At 57.9% G+C, this 17,240-nt stretch overlaps 1 protein-coding gene across 2 annotated transcripts in view; it reads left to right on the top strand.

Moving 5' to 3' along the window:
- The window catches only part of LOC144945813 (CDC42 small effector protein 2-like), a 45,749-nt gene extending 32,892 nt beyond the window's left edge, over positions 1-12,857 (top strand). For both annotated transcript variants that reach the window (XM_078874351.1, XM_078874352.1), the window contains exons 3-5: positions 1,195-1,299; positions 3,086-3,285; positions 7,171-12,857. In XM_078874351.1, the coding sequence (XP_078730477.1) occupies positions 1,195-1,299; positions 3,086-3,193 (213 nt within the window). In that variant the 3' untranslated portion in view covers positions 3,194-3,285; positions 7,171-12,857. The remainder of the gene's footprint in view (positions 1-1,194; positions 1,300-3,085; positions 3,286-7,170) is intronic.
- The last annotated feature ends 4,383 nt before the right edge of the window (positions 12,858-17,240 follow it).

Below are 17,240 nucleotides of genomic sequence, written 5' to 3'. Positions count from 1 at the left end.
CTGCCGTGTCCTCCAGCGAGAATTTTTAATTCTTTGTGTTTTTTTTCGTTCTGCCTGCCAGCGTAACGACGATAGATCCTCCCGGGCGTGAATTCCGCAACGCCCACGAACGCCGTGAACGTGGTTTCTTCGTTGTAGACCCCCCCCCTCCCCACTCTCTCTCCACGTTCCCTGGTCGCTGGGACGCTGCGCCGGGCGAGGCCCAGCGCCGAGGCTTCCCTGCGGCGCTCCGTGTTGACCGCTCCTCCCTGCGAGGGATTCCGTGTCCGTCCGTTGTGTCGCGAACCCGCAGGGCTGTAGAGCTCCAGCGAGGCTTTGCGCCGGTATTGGAGCTTGCAAACTCGAAATAATAATAATGATTATAGAATAATCCCATCGTAATAATATTTGCATTTACACGGCACCACTTGCTAAAATGCCTCAGCAACTCTTAAGCGCCGTCCATCCCATTTCTTCTCAAGAATTTGAAGGGTACCCTTTAGCGTCCACTGCGAAGTGGCCAGTCGCGTATCTGTAGCGAGTCTGCACCGCCGTATTAACCAGGGCGGCTGACCGGAATCGAACCACGAACCTCGTGCGCTGTGTGCCGTAACACGCGGCGGAAATACTGTTACCTGCCGGGCCGCGTCACCGCCGGTCCATCGGTCTCGATTCCCGCGATTCCCACGATCGCGATGCTCGCGTCGGAAGAGTTTGAGCGACGACCGACGGCTGGCGATGTCTGCGATCCGTACGTCCCCGTGACGTGCGCGGTGATCGAGCGTGCGCGGCAGCAGGGCGCACGGGGACAGAATAAACGAGAAACTACACGAGCGTGGCAGTGGAAATTGGAGATTGAACACCCGTTGAGTAGTGATGATAATGATGATGAGTTTAGGACATCTCGCGTAGGTGGGATGTGCTCGGCCAAGTCACGTTCTGAGCTCTCGCACCTTGGTGGCACTCGCAGGACGTTCCGAGGGACAGGCCGACGATGTGAATGGCTGAGTGGGTGAGCGAGCAGGCGGGTGAGTGAGTGACCGGGAGGGTGGACGAGTGGGTGAGTGTGCGTATGAGTGGGTGATTGAGTGGGTTAGTGGGCGGGTGAGCTACGAGCCGTGGCCGGTGGTTCCACCGGCGGTGCCGCCCTCGCGTCCTTTGTGTCCGCGTCGTGACGCTCGCCGTCGCTTTGTGTTTTCATTCGGCGGCGCGCAGAAGCGGCGGCGGCGAATCGACCGCTCCATGATCGGCGAGCCGACCAACTTCGTGCACACGGCGCACGTGGGCTCGGGGGACATGTACAACGGGGGCAACACCTCGGTACGCACACACGCACACACACGCACGCACACACACGCACACACGCACACACACGCACGCACACACACGCACACACGCGCACACACGCACACACACGCACACACACGCACACACACGCACACACACGCACACACGCACACACCCACACGCACACACACGCACCCACACGCACGCGCACACACGCGCACACACGGACATGCACACGCACACACACGCACACACGCACAAGCACGCACGCACACGCATGCACACGCATGCACACACACGCACCCACACGCACCCACACGCACACACACGCATGCACACGCACACACACGCACCCACACGCACCCACACGCACACACGCATGCACACGCACACACATACGGACATGCACATGCACACACATGCACACGGACATGCACACACACACATACGGACATGCACGTATGCAGATGCACAAAAGACAAAGAACCTCCGTATAGCCTTAACAGACTGTTGGGGCGAATGCTGTTTGCGAGCACACGAGGGGGTGGGTGGCCAGCACCACGCCCGGCCGCCTTTGTCTCCCCAGTGGCGTGGGGTGTTAAACACCCCACGCCAGGCGCTACATTTACGGCTGATGCGAGCTCGGGAAGTCCCAGATGTCGCACTGCCACGCAAGCATGCACCTGCATGGACTTGTCCACACACCAGCATTTAATCATTCTCAAACACACACAGATCAAGTCCCCCCCCCCCGCCCATATAGCCTACACAGGTGGTTGGGACAAGCGCTGTTAGCGAGTAGCACTCATTTAGGCCGGCACAGCACGCGGGGGGATGGTGTGGCCGCCACCACGCCCGGCCGCCTTTGTCTCCGTCATTTGGTCACGAGCGGGAATAGAACTTCAGCGCGTCGGGTTTATAGCGCATGTCACTAACCGCCGCCGCACTACCACTCCCCCTAGATACATACCTACACACGCGTGCACACACATCTGTACACACACACACACACACGCTGCAAACCTTGACTGTGACTGTTGGAATGTTTAACGCGCGCGTAACCACATTTCTCGAAATTACAAACTCCACCCTGCAGTCGTTTGGCAAAGTGTTGATGAACGCAAAGTTCGACTGCGCCCTCACCCAGAGGAGCAAAGTCCACAACCCACTCTCTCTCAACAACCACATCCACTCCTCCCGCTCAGTGGAGTCCGTTCTGCCAGCAGGGGCATTATTAGCAAGCTCTCGCAGGACTGCGCCTTGTACGATACTCTCAGTCCGATATGCGGGGCGGACTATAGGGACTCGAACCCGTTTCAAGCAGCACTGCATCATGGGTACTCTCCCATAATGCTCCACTGCATCGTGGGTACTCTCCCATAATGCTTCACTGCATCGTGGGTACTCTCCCATAATGCTTCACTGCATCATTAGTACTCTCCCATAATGCTTCACTGCATCGTGGGTACTCTCCCATAATGCTTCACTGCATCGTGGGTACTCTCCCATAATGCTTCACTGCATCATTGGTACTCTCCCATAATGCTTCACTGCATCGTGGGTACTCTCCCATAATGCCATGCTGTATCATGGGTACTCTCCCATAATGCTTCACTGCATCGTGGGTACTCTCCCATAATGCTTCACTGCATCATTGATACTCTCCCATAATGCTTCACTGCATCGTGGGTACTCTCCCATAATGCCATGCTGTATCATGGGTACTCTCCCATAATGCTTCACTGCATCGTGGGTACTCTCCCACAATGCCTCACTGAGGATGTTGACCTTTGCCCCCCCCTCGCGTGGCCCCCCTCAGGGCGGGATGATCCAGCAGCAGATGCAGTCCAAGGGCGGCTACGGGAACGGGCGGCCGGCGAGTGACCCCCCCTCAGGGCCCCCGCTCGTCGACACCAAGGCGGGATAGCGGTCGCCACCGCCCCCCCCCCCCCCCACTGGACCCAGCGGCAGCCCTCCCCCCCCACCCGCTGGGTCTCCGCGAGCCGCGTCCCCCGCGGAGTGAGTATCGCACGCAACCGCCACCTGCGGCGTCGTCATCGCTGTCCCCGTTGACCATCGTCGTCGTCATTAGTATCGTCATCAATACCATCGGCATCATCATCGTTGCTAATGCTATGATCATCATCATAATGTTCATTGTTATCACTATCATCATCGTCATCATCATCGTCCCTATCATTGTTATCATTATCATCATTTTCATCGTTATCATAAGTGTATTGCCATCATTGTCATTATTGTCACCATAATCATGATTATCACCTCTTATCATCGCTATCATCGTCGTTGTCATCATCGTCACGTTCCTCCTCGGTGAGCTCGGCGAGGTCGGTGTGGGCGAGTGGCGCCGTGACGTCGCCAGTGGCTCGCTCCACACGGTCCCCTGACTAGCTCCGCACGTCCCCTGACTCACTCTGCACGGTCCCCTGACTCACTCTGCACGGTCCCCTAGCTCGTGCCGGTCGGCGCTCCGACGTGGCAGAGCCATCGCCCATGGCCCTGCAGGCGAGGCCGGGGTGGCAGCGCCGTCCTAGCGCTTGTGCCTGGGCCCCATTCCTGACTCGGGCCCCTTTCTCCGTGGAGTCTGTGTGTTCTCTCTCTCCCCCGCAATTCTGCATGGATTTTCTCGGCCTTCTCCGGTTTCTTCCCGTAGCTAAAAGAGACCCCATATCATGCAACGGGTATTGGCCAAACGTCCCCCAATGTATGTACGTATATACGGTGAACTTATGTCGCGCCGTACGTAGCCACCCGGTGCTAATCGGAGGTGCGTAGCCAACCGTGCGGTGCCGAAACGTTACCCCCCTTGCCCCCCCCCCCCCCACGATTACTTCGTGAGAGTTACACGTGGCCAGCGGTCATCGCCCCCTGCTCGCAGACTTGACGCCCGATTGCAGGCCAGGTGCCCGAGTCACCTTACGGCGCGGGGGGGGGGGGGCAGCTGCCGCCGGGGGCGCCCCTTTCAGAGTCGGTCGAGACGGGCGCGCGTGAAGCGGGGGGGGGGGGGGGCGGGGGGGTGCGGCGCTACCGACCACAAAGTAAATAAGCCGGATGCTTCGTCTCCCTCTCGCTGTGCCCTCCGTCCTCGCGGCTAAAGTGCAAAAGTATTTCTCGCGCAACGCATCGGTGCCCCCACGGCCTTCTGGGAGTGCCATAATGTAGTTAATTAATTAATTGTATTTATGGGAGATATATTTTTTTTATTTTGAACCAAACCCCCCCCCCCCCCAAAAACCAGGCTGGAACAATGTTGCTTATTTATTGACTTGCTCCATACGCTTGCCTGCGCTGCCACGCGCGGCCCGCCGTTCGGATTAGATCGCGGTCGCAGCAGCCGTGCGGCGCCGCGATCGCCGCGAGCCGTGCCGTCGTTACACAACAACGCCACGGCCTGCCGCCCCGTGACCCCCCCGCCCCACCACCACCACAACAACTAATAAACCAACCCCCCTAGTCCCCCCCCCGAAACACACCAGCCCCCCCACCACAACAACAACTACTCCCCTCCCACCCCAGTCACCCCCGACTCAGAGAGAGAGAGACTGGAGAGAGAGAGAGAGACTAGGGAGAGAGAGAGAGAGACGCAAGAGAGAGAAAGAGAGACCGAGCGAGTGACGGAGCAAGTGAGAGAGCGAGTGACAGAGCAAGTGAGAGGGCGAGTGAGCGAGGGTTGATATATTGCTGAAGCGCTCTTGCTGTGCCTGAACAATCTCGACACAAACAACCACTCGTGACGCTCTTAATAATAATCGCTTTATTAATTTAAATTTTCTGCCGTTTGGGGAGGGGGACCCCGTTTAGCTTCGCGCGCGGAATCGTCATGCGGAGAATGTAACCGCAGCGTGACGGCAAAACAGCCCAGGCAGCCCCCCCCCCGAAAGGGAAAACAGAAGTGGGGCCAACACTGCGCCCAGCCACCAGGATTATGCGTAGAGTGCGCAGAGATGTGCAGAGATGTGCAGAGATGTGCAGCGATGCAGAGAGACGCACAGAGACGCAGAGACACACAGAGATGCACAGAGAGATGCAGAGACCCACAGAGACGCACAGAGACGCACAGAGAGATACAGAGACGCACAGAGACATGCAGAGATGTGCAGAGACGCACAGAGACACACAGAGATGCAGAGACGCACAGAGATGCACAGAGACACACAGAGATGCAGAGACACACAGAGACAGAGATGCAGAGACACACAGAGACACACAGAGACCCACAGAGACGCAGAGACACACAGAGATGCAGAGACGCACAGAGATGCACAGAGACACACAGAGACACACAGAGACAGAGATGCACAGAGACACACAGAGACACACAGAGACAGAGATGCGCAGCATCCTGAGCAGCTCGTGGCGGCGAGCCCGAGCACGGAGCCGGCACCACCGAGAGCCTGAGTTCAAATCCAGGATCCAGCCACTGCCCTTGGTTAAATGGCGGTCCTCAAGCGAGTTCATTGGCCCAGCCCGGTCGCCAGTGACATTTTATTTCGTACTCAATTTGTCTAAATGCCAGCTCGGAGAATGAAAGAGACGCGGGTGCCACGCGACGAACGGTCCTCTCATCGCGGGGGCCGGTGCTGCCCCCTACTGTGTGCGGAGCGAAGTTTCAGCACGGAGAAGGGACCTCGGAGGCAGCTCTGTGATGTCCACTTCCGCGGGGACGTCCTCCTGCACGAAGGGTCGTGATGATGATTGCTTGTGTTGCAATCGAAACGTCGCGAGAATTTTATTGTTTTATTTTTATTATTTCCCTTCTACGTGACTTTAACGCTAGAACCAAAAAAATGAATCCCTGCAGTCACGAAAGCTTTAAATCGAAATTTAAACTGAACTATTTACACGATTTTTTGCATTATTTTGCCAGGAAATGCCCCACTGAGCTGTGTAGCTCTTCTTCAGAAGCGACCTGCCCATCACAAATGAGAGCTCAACGAAGTGGATTAGCATCATCATCATCATCAAGTGGACATTTAATGCAGCCAAATACTCTGAACGCCATGATGTTGATTCTAAATGTGGAGGGAAAAACCGGAGAACCCCGACAGAAATCCATGTAACCACGGGGAGGACACGCAAACTCCGGATATACAGCAGGCATCAGGGTCAGGATCGAACCCACGACCTCTCGTATACCAGGCGAGGAAGTTAACATCTCCCAGCCACCGTTGCACCCCCCAATACCAGAGATCCCAGACGAAACCCAACGTGCAAGCAAGGGGGGTGGGGGGGGGGTGCGGGGGGGGGGGGTGCGGGGGGGGGGGGGGCTGGGGGAGGGGGCGGGGCTGGGGGGGGACACTGGGCACTGCCGTCTCCTCAGCACACCTGGCAGCCCCACGCCGACTACAACACCTGGCAAGCCCTGGTGGCGGTGATGGTGGCGGTGGTCACATAGAGATTTGCGCATTTGTTCAGCGCATTTGGTGGGCGCAGGCCCCAAAGGCCGAAAACGTCAAGTGGCCAGCAATGAGCAGCACCGCCGTTCTAATAGATAGGAGTGGATGGACGCGTGAGTTGAAGCGAGCGAGGTTTTTGCCGTTAAGAGAGCTTTGGGGTCATGGTGGGAGAAGTGAGGTGACCTGCAGTGTGGTGGGTGGGTGGGTGGGTGAGTGGGTGGGTGGGTGGGTGAGTGGGTGAGTGGGTGGGTGGGTGAGTGGGTGGGTGAGTGAGTGGGTGGGTGGGTGAGTGGGTGGGTGAGTGGGTGGGTGGGTGGGTGAGTGGGTGGGTGGGTGGTTGGGTGAGTGGGTGGGTGAGTGAGTGGGTGGGTGGGTGAGTGGGTGGGTGGGTGAGTGGGTGAGTGGGTGGGTGGGTGAGTGGGTGGGTGAGTGGGTGAGTTGTTGTCTGATGGTTGAACGCACTTCTCTTGTTACATCTCTCTCGCAGGTTCCCCGTTTAGCTCGTGTGGACGTGTCCGCGTGTCCGCGTGTCCGTGCACGCGCCCTTCCCTGCGCTCCGCCGACTCGGGCCCCTCCGGACTCGCCGGCAATGGGCACCGGACGAGATCGCACTCGGAGGGATCGTCAGCAGTGGCGGCGCGGAGTGAGCGCCGGCGCACTCGGCCGCTCGTGGCTGGCGCCGCTCTCCCCTTGGCTCTCTCGGGACGGAGAGAGGCAGAGGACGGAGAGAGGGAACGGACGACAACGAGAGCGAGCGCCCGCCCGGCGGTTACGATCGGCAACACGCGACGGACGAGTCGGCGCCACCCCCCACCGCCGCTGACACGGCACCACGAATCCTGCGGGCGGCGCAGGCCGGGTGGCTCGCCACACAGCGCCGATGCCACCGAATTGGAGCCGGCATCGTTCTGCCGGAGGCGGCCGGTAGAACGGTGCCGGGGAGAGCACAACGACGAGCGTGCGCCGTCGCTCGTTCAACCGACGGCGCACGAAGCGAGAACAAAAGTCCGAACCAAGAACAAAAGCTTATTTTTCTTACTTTGTAAATTAAAGTTATTGCTTTGAGGTTGTTCCGCGGAGGGAGGGAGGGAGTGAGAGACCGTGGAGTCGAAGCCAGGATTTTGGGGGCCTGGGCTGTGACACGCGCTCGGGGGCAGCTGCTCTCTCCGGATCTACTCGCCCGCCTGCCCGCTCGCGGCGATCAACTCGGCGCACGCTGCTGCCACCGCACGGCACTTTCTGTCCGCGTTGCCTCCTGCCGCGTGCGCGCCGCCACGAGGGCGGCCCCCACGAGCCGGCCGACATCGATCAAAACAAAATCTCGGCGATGACGGCGACGAAACGCACACAAAGTGGGGACAACAAGCGGCGGGCGCGCGGTGCCGCGCCGCGCGCTCCCCCCGGCCGTTCGAAGACTGGCGAGCGCACCAACGAACAAAGTCGACGGGGCGATGGGATGGACGGACGATCGAGCTCGGCTCTGCGCCGCCCCTGGACGCCCGGTCGTGACGTCGCCACCGGCCCTCGCCCGGAGATTCGGACGCCGCAGACAGAGATTGGACTGACGGGGTCGCGCTCTCGTCGGCGGGCGGTGACCGTGTCCTGCTGTGCGCTTGTGGACGTGCGTGTCCATCCATTCATCCGTGCGCGTGTCTGTAGACCAGGAGGTGGAGAACCTCGTACTCGCTGAGGGCCGAATGGGACAAAATTACAATTAGTGGGCCACACGTTTAACACTCTGGCCACTTCTATCGCTGCGGGAGGCCCCTGCGGAGACATATGTTTCAAGAATCAAGTTGAATTTGTTGAACCGGGTTGAGAACTCAAGGGACCAGGGTAGAAGTCTAAATTAGCAAGAGTGACTGAGCCGGGTCTCTAGAATCACAAAAGCAATAACATTCAAAAACTTGGCAGAACAATGAAACAAATAGGCATCGGAGCAAAAACAAACAAAATACAAATCGGAGCACAAGCAACTGCGCTACAGACGAAATCAACAGTCACGCGAACACGATGAACATCGCATTATAAATACATTTTCCAGTCACGAAAATTGACACGGCCCGAATTACTTTCACAAACCGTCCAGAGTACAGTCGGGTTTCATCCGCGACTCGGCGCGTTGTCGCCACGTAAAAAAATATCCTCCCCTCTAGTCCACGATCAGCGTGGCTAAGAGGTTCCTTGGCAGGGGTGGACAAACATCGTTTGTGGGCCTCCCGAGCGACGGTGGCGGTGGGAGGCCTCGTGTGGCCGTGGGCTACCGTGTGAGATGAGGCGGCAGGCCGCATCTGGGTCGCGTCTGGGCCGCGTCTGGGCCACGTCTGGTCCGTTTCTGGGCCGCGCTGCAGTCGGTTTAACCCCGAGGCGGTCGGTTTAACCCCGAGGCGGTCGGTTTAACCCCGCGGCGCGGCGGTCACTCGGAACTTGCTCCGTCTTGTTTTTGCAAACCGATTTCTCCACCGATGTTGGAACGTATTCATTCATTATATAGCTCATTCACTGAAATGTCACCATCCCCTACTGCCCCCATAGCGTATTTGCGCCTGCCACATGCTCGCGTGTGCGTCTTCATCATCGCACGTCACGGGGTACAGTGACAAAGACACGCGCACACACACACCGCGACGCGTGCGTGTGTGTGCGTCACTGCCGCCCTGGCGCAGGCGGCCCCTCTGGGTGGCCCCGCTCGCTGGGGACGAGTGGTGGACAGCGGTCAGTACAACATTTGGTGTGTGCCGAGACTGGTGTAAATTCCACGGTGCCGTGGCAGGGACCAGTCTCCCCGTAGGACACCGGCCGTTGACGTCGCTCTTAAGTGGTGCAGCCGCTGGTCAGCGGTGCTCGTTTTACCGACCCTGGACAACGACGACGGTGATGATGGTAATGATTTTAACCTCGGCTGGGATTTTAACTCGTGACCTCAGACATGGAGAGAGAGCCCTCTAGGGCAGGGGTCGGCAACCAAAATAACAAGAAGAGCCATTTCTTTCCAATTCGGTACAAAATTCAGTATTTCAAGAGCCGCAATGCATCTGAGTACATACTGTACATACGTACATATCGTCAAGAAGCAGCCCGTAAAGAGCCGCATGCGGCTCCGGAGCCGTAGGTTGCCGACCCCTGCCCTAGGGGCTCAACGGCGGCCATTCCAGCCATGTACGATCGACGCTCGGCGGTGCAGAGCATCACCGCTCATTTACCCAGAGGGCAATCCTCGCCGTTCCTTCAGCGGGGCTTCTTCATTGAGATGCTTGGCCATGAATCCCATTGGTGATGAGCGCTTGGCATCGTGCCGGGAGGAGACCCCGGAACGAACACCTCGAGCGGGAGACGCTCGCCACTGCACGCCTACGACACCTCGCAAGCCTCCTCGGTGCAGGCAGTCCACCCATCCAAGTGACTAACCTGGGCTCTCAAAAAAAGTCCTCCTCAGTTTACGATAGATATTTTACCAGGTCGGGCGGACACATTCCGGTAATGGCCCATAAAAGGCAATTCAAGTCGACGCACTGTGTACACTTTATCGGCAGCGGGCCAGTTGCGGTGCGTTTCGTCCACGTCGCCCGCGCGTGGACCACGTGTGCGGGGCCCCATCGTCGCTCGGTCTCCCCGTGTCGCACGCTCGCCCGGGGAGTGCTCGCGCCGCGCGACGCACGTGGTGACTTCAACGCACCCCGGTGGCCGTCGCGAGGGCTCGTTGAGCCACGCGATGGCTCGGGGAACAACCAATTCCCACCCCCGACCCTCACCCCATCTCCACCACCACCCATCACAACCACCACCCCCACCCAGGTGAGTGGCTGGACGCCACGCGGTGCGATCACAACCCAGCGCCACTCACGCGTCTTAATTCTCGTGGTCTGGGGAAACGTTGTCTTAATGATGACGAATCAAGTATTATTATTGTTGTTTGTTTATTATTGTTGCTGTCGTAAGATTATTTGAGTGGTGTATGCGCTCTCAAAATGATTATTTTGCACTGATGTCGCATGAAACTCCGTGTGTCTGTGCGTGCGTACGTGAGTGCGCGTGAGTGCGCGTGTGTGTGTGTGTGGGGAGCGGCAGTGTCGCGGTTAGCGCTACGCTGCGCTACAAACCTGGCTACCCAAGTTCGATTTCCGCTCACGGGGCAACACCCGTGTGACGATTGTCTGGACCAGTCCCGGGCGTGCGAACGTCGCCACTGCGGAGGCAAATGCGGCCGTGCGCGGTGATGGCCACCCACAACCTCGTGTCAGCCCCAACAGGGGGACACGGGGTGATGGCCACCAACACCCTCGTGTCAGCCCCAACAGGGGGACACGGGGTGATGGCCACCAACACCCTCGTGTCAGCCCCAACAGGGGGACACGGGGTGATGGCCACCAACACCCTCGTGTCAGCCCCAACAGGGGACACGAGGGTGATGGCCACCCACACCCTCGTGTCAGCCCCAACAGGGGGACACGGGGTGATGGCCACCAACACCCTCGTGTCAGCCCTAACAGGGGGACACGAGGGTGATGGGACACGGGGGTGATGGCCACCCACACCCTCGTGTCAGCCCCAACAGCCCCTCGAGGCGACACGGGGGACACGGGGTGTCTGTGCGCGTGTCGGGGTCCCGATCCTCTCGCCCCGGGCCCTGGGACCCTCCCCCCGGGTCCCGCTCTGCCTCAAAGGCCGCCCCCCCCCCAACCCCACGGTGGGGGCCGCTGGCCACACCGCCCCCTCTTGGGAGCCGTGCCAAGCTCCCTAAGAGGTGCTCGCTAACAAAGCGCGTGGAAAGAAACAATTCCAGGAGGTGTGGGAACGACCCGTCGGTGTCGATTCTCTTGAACGTGTTCCCCCCCAACCCTCCCTCCCTCCCCCACCGCCAACGAAGCAATTCCATTGGTTATCATTGTTCTTACCCCGTTCATAGATTTCTATTTTACCGATTTGTATTTTTTTTAAAGCAACGGAAGAAAAAAAGTATTCATTACGCGTGGAAAGTGGGGGGGGGGGGGGCTTCGATCGTTGCAACGATTTGGGCAGAAGTGTCGCCGTCACCGCAATTGTGCCGTGGAGCGAACTTGGCACTGGACTCGAACTGGCCGTGGGACCCACCCCAGTGCCGACCTCGGGACCGAGATCGGCACCGGACCCAAGGTACTGGACTCGAACTGGCCGTGGGACCCACCCCAGTGCCGACCTCGGGACCGAGATCGGCACCGGACCCAAGGTACTGGACTCGAACTGGCCGTGGGACCCACCCCAGTGCCGACCTCGGGACCGGGATCGGTACCGGACCCAAGGTACTGGACTCGAACTGGCCGTGGGACCCACCCCAGTGCCGACCTCGGGACCGAGATCGGCACCGGACCCAAGGTACTGGACTCGAACTGGCCGTGGGACCCACCCCAGTGCCGACCTCGGGACCGAGATCGGCACCGGACCCAAGGTACTGGACTCGAACTGGCCGTGGGACCCACCCCAGTGCCGACCTCGGGACCGGGATCGGTACCGGACCCAAGGTACTGGACTCGAATTGGCCGTGGGACCCACCCCAGTGCCGACCTCGGGACCGAGATCGGTACCGGACCCAAGGTAGCAGCATCTTTGGCGGCACCCCCCCCCCCCCCCCCCACTTTTTATTTTATTTTATTTATACGGCGAGCAAAGAGCGACATGGACTCGATGACGGCGGCTCATTTCAAAAACGTCCCCGACGTCGTTTTCACCCTCGGACCGCGGCGTAGGAATTGCGCGGAGACGCTTGAAGGTGACTGGCCACGTGCGGCTTGACGAGGGATGAATCTCGATTTGAAGCTTTCGTGACTGCAGGAATCCAAACTGTTTGCTTCTCTCGGTAAAGTCGCGTAGGTTAGAAAATTAATAGATCACGACGTTTCGATTGCAACACAAGCAAAGAAATGTTATTGCTGTGGTTTTCCCACCTGATGATGATTGCTTGTGTTGCAATCGAAACGTCGTGATTTATTTTATTTTCTACCTACGTGGCTTTACCGAAACAACCAAAGAGTTTTGGACAACGGATGAGCTGAGACACCTAGCCCGGAGCTACGGAGTGAAAGGGGGAAGTCGTTGACTTGTCTGCCGTGGAGGTGTGATGGTGAGACATCTTTTTGTTGTTTAATGAATACCAAATTAAATCCATTAAACGCCGTCTCCCAGTGTCGGTGACTTGAAGTTTTAGTTGTCAAATTTTGTTTTCTCACCAATCGTTGAGTCAAGTCCTCCCCACCACCTCCCCAGGTCGTGCCGCTCTCGGGAGAGAGCCGGGGAGAGTCCTGCGGGAACCCTCGGCAGGCAGAGCGCGGCCCCCGCCACAAGCGGACACATCGCGAAGCGACCCGTCTGAGACGCCCTGGCCCCTCCGGCGACATCTGCCACCCCCCCCCCCCCCCAGTCTGCGCGGCGGCGGCGTGACGTCGCCGTGACGGTCGCAGGCCGGGGAGCGAACCCGGCGGCGTGGACAACGGCACGACGCGGCATTGTCCTCACGCGGTTGGCTACGTACGGTGCAGAAGACGTTCAGCACACACGCATAACTAAGATCCCCGTGTCGCCTTAACAGACTTTTGGGTAAGTGCTGTTAGCGAGCAGCACCTATGAAGGCTGCCGGCACTGTGGCACACGAGGGGGTGGGTGGCCAGTACCACGCCCGGCCGCCTTTGCCTCCCAAGTGGCCATTTTTTACACATCGTGCCAGGTACTCATTTGAGGCTGAGTCGACCTAGGGGGGGCCCAGGACCGGATAGATAATTGTCACTGGTGTTGGACGTGAGCGGGAATCGAACTCGGGCCACCGGATTCGTAGCGCAGTGCGCTAACCGCTACGTCACCGCTTTTCAAAAAAGATAAAGATCCCCCGTATAGCCTTAACATACTGTTGAGGCAAGTAATGTTAGCGAGTAGCACCTATAAAGTGTTCCCACCAATTACACACAACAACCGTCTTTCGCCACGAAGTGGCAGTGACATCACCACGGCGCTTGTGCCAGGCTATGTGCACGTTGAGGCCACGTGAAGTGTCGAACGCCCGCTGGCAGGTCACGGGGCAGACCCAGGTTCCACGGGTCAGCTGACAGAGATGACCGAGATGACTGGCTGATGCACCACCTGTGCGCCCTACTGTGCCAACTTGCTGTGCTTTAGCCACCCGGCGCTCCGCTCGTTGTTGGTGAAAGGTGTGACACTGCAGGTTACTTTTTGATGGAATTAAAGGGCGATTTGTGATCGCGGGCCACTGAGGCAGATTCCATCTTCTCAGCAACCCGCGACCACCACCCATCCTTGCAGCGCCTCGCAGCTCTCCAAACCTCCGAGAGAAGGCTGCAGTAAGCCTCCTCATTCTCTGACGTGGGATGATGTAGACGATGAGAGTGGGCCTGTCGCTTTTTCTCAGCCAGCCTGAACACCTCCTCTGTCAGCCAGGGTCTCTGGGGAGGTCTGGACCGTGTACCCAAGGCAGCCCGTTGCAGCTACATGACCCACAATCCTAAACCTCGCCCATTTCCCCTCGATATCAGGAGGAGTAGGGGACGATGCCAACCCCAGCTGGAAGTGATGATGAAATTCTCGCTTGTAACTTTCATCAGCTCGCTGAGACCATATCACTATGGGTTTGAATTGGGTCTTGGGTGAACACCTACCACTGGAGTGGAATAATGGCAGGCGCATCTTACAGATGACAAGTCGATGGTCAGTGGGCAGATCAGCTCCACGGAAGGTTCTGGTGTCAAGGACATGGGCCGCATCCGCTGGTCCGTAACTATGTAGTTCAGCAGCTGTTCTTACTTGGACCCAGCATGCATCCATGATTTTGTGTGGATGTGCCGATGCCGGAACAGTGTGTTCGTAATTACAAGCCCATGGGCTGCACAAAAATCTAGCAGCCTTCTTACCGTTGTTATTGAGCTGATCTGGCCCGTGCCTTCCAATCCCAAATGGGGTTTGGCCAGGAGACGTCATGGACGCCTGTCCCCCCGGGGCCTCCGGCACAACCTTCATTCAATTTGTATTCCGTGGTTTCGTGGTACTTGGATTGAAGGTGGTGAGGGGTTACCAGCCCCTCACACCCGTCCAGAGCCCCCTTTGGCCGCGGTGGTGGCTACAAACACCACGAGGGGAATGGACAATCTAAGTTTGTCCTCCCCCCAGGGCACTGCTGCTCACCACAGCGGTGCCGTCCGGCACCAACGAGGAGGTAGGGGTTGTTTTTCCAGACAATTACAAAAGACAAAGATCCCCCGTGTAGCCTGTGACATACTGTAGGGGCAAGTGCTGTTAGCGAGCACCTCAGACAATTACACATACACACACGTATTTTTTCATCAGTTTTTTCTCCGCATTTATTGAACATCATGCCAAGTTAGTGGGACAACTTCCGTCACGAATGGACGTCGCTCGTGTAAAACTTCCGGCGAAGGGGATGGCACCGCGGCCCTCCCGTAGGGACGGTCGCCACCGCGGAGATGGAGCCGGCGAGCCCAGCCGAGTGTGGGGGACCTCTGATGGATCGCCGCATCGCGGGATCCATCAGTGGACTCGTCGCGGATAATGATGGTGTCGTTCACCGCCCGCACGCACAGAAAACCTCCACCACCAACTTCCATCATCACCACCACCACCTTGACCACCATCGCTTTCTCCTCCTACCGCACAACTTCAGTCATCACCACCAACATCATTATCGACTCCCAATTCCACAACCAACAACCACCTCTTCAAACATTTCTACAACCTTCACCACCACCACGACCACCATCACCACACTATGTTAACCACCACCACACCTCCTCCTACACCATCGACTCCAACTCCATCACCACAACCACGTCACCAGTCCATCCACGCTGCGTCCATCAGCGCCCAGCTTGTGGGCCGTGCCCCTTTGCGCTGAGCCGTCACCGAGCAGGTGATGGTGATGATGGTGAGGGTCGTGGTGATGGTAGTTATGATGGTGGCGGAGGGCTGAGCCTCGCCGCCTGCACGCCGCTACACGATGCTGCACTGGCGCTGGCTGCGGCTGATCTTCTGCACGTCTTCTCCCTGCACGGCGCAGCGGATCGCGGCTATCACCTGCGGAGGTCACGGCGCGCGTGCTGGGTCAGTGCGCGCGCGCGGGGTCGTGAGAGGGCGCGCGCGCCGAGCAGAGGCATCTGCGTTCATCCGCATTACTGCAAGACTCATGGCTCCAAGACTCATTACTCCAAGACTCATGGCTCCAATACTCATGGTTCCAAGACTAATGGCTCCACGACTCATGGCTCCAAGACTCATGGTTCCAAGACTCATGGCTCCAAGACTCATTGCTGCAAGACTCATGGCTCCATGACTCATGGCTCCAAGACTCATTGCTTCAAGACTCATGGCTCCAATACTCATGGTTCCAAGACTAATGGCTCTACGACTCATGGCTCCAAGACTCATTGCTGCAAGACTCATGGCTCCAAGACTCATGGCTCCAAGACTCATGGCTCCAAGACTCATAGCTCCAAGACTCATTGCTGCAAGACTCATGGCTCCAAGACTCATGGTTCCAAGACTCATGGCTCTAAGACTCATTGCTCCAAGACTCATTGCTCCAAGACTCATGGCTCCAAGACTCATGGCTCTAAGACTCATGGCTCCAAGACGCATTGCTCCAAGACTCATGGCTCCAAGACTCATTACTCCAAGACTCATGGCTCCAAGACTCATGGCTCCAAGACTCATGGCTCCAAGACTCATGGCTCCAAGACTTATTGCTCCAAGACTCATGGCTCCACGACTCATTGCTGCAAGACTCATGGCTCTACGACTCATTGCTGCAAGACTCATGGCACTAGACTCATTGCTCCAAGACTCATGGCTCCAAGACTCATGGCTCCAAGACTCATTGCTCCAAGACTCATGGCTCCAAGACTCATGGCTCCAAGACTCATTGCTCCAAGAACTGCTTTGGGTGAGCTCAGTTTGCTGTTCCGTCCAGCCCTCCGCCCCGCACCTCCCATAGGCACGGTTGGCTACGTACGGTGCGAAAGAAGGCTCAACGTGCGTACATCCACAGTGGTGCTCGCGCAATTGCGTTCGGTTCACACACGGCCCGTCCATCTGTCAAGCTGCGTCAGCTCGAAGGCTCCCCCTAAATCACGTGTGGACACCCCCCCCCCTCCTTAATCACGTATGGACACCCCCCCCCCCGCACTCTGAATCGCTCCCACTTCCATCTGTGCTGCGTGTGACTTTTCTCTCTGGAGACGTCGTCACGACCACGGCTACAGCCCTTTAGGTGCAGCGGTCGCCAACCCTAACAATAAGTAAGAAGCAGAGACATTTGTTTTTTTCTTTCGACTTGGCTTGAAAATTCAAACACAAAGTGCACGTGAATGAGAGAGAGAGACACCGTCTCGCCATGCAGTTCCTGGAGTTTGTGTGCGGAGTTTCACTTCGTCTTTCAATCCTTACTACTCCTCTCTCTCTCTGTGTGTAACACCTATGTCATCAATACGTACAGTGTATATTTGTGTGTAGTCCATAATATTGGTTGTTTTGGGTCGTTAAACCCGCCACCCATCGACACAGACG

The sequence above is a fragment of the Lampetra fluviatilis genome, chromosome 39 (assembly GCF_964198595.1).
Source record: "Lampetra fluviatilis chromosome 39, kcLamFluv1.1, whole genome shotgun sequence".
In the NCBI taxonomy this organism is placed as follows: domain Eukaryota; kingdom Metazoa; phylum Chordata; class Hyperoartia; order Petromyzontiformes; family Petromyzontidae; genus Lampetra; species Lampetra fluviatilis.
The sequence above is the reverse complement of the archived record's forward strand: the minus strand, read 5'-3'. Positions and strand labels throughout refer to the sequence as shown.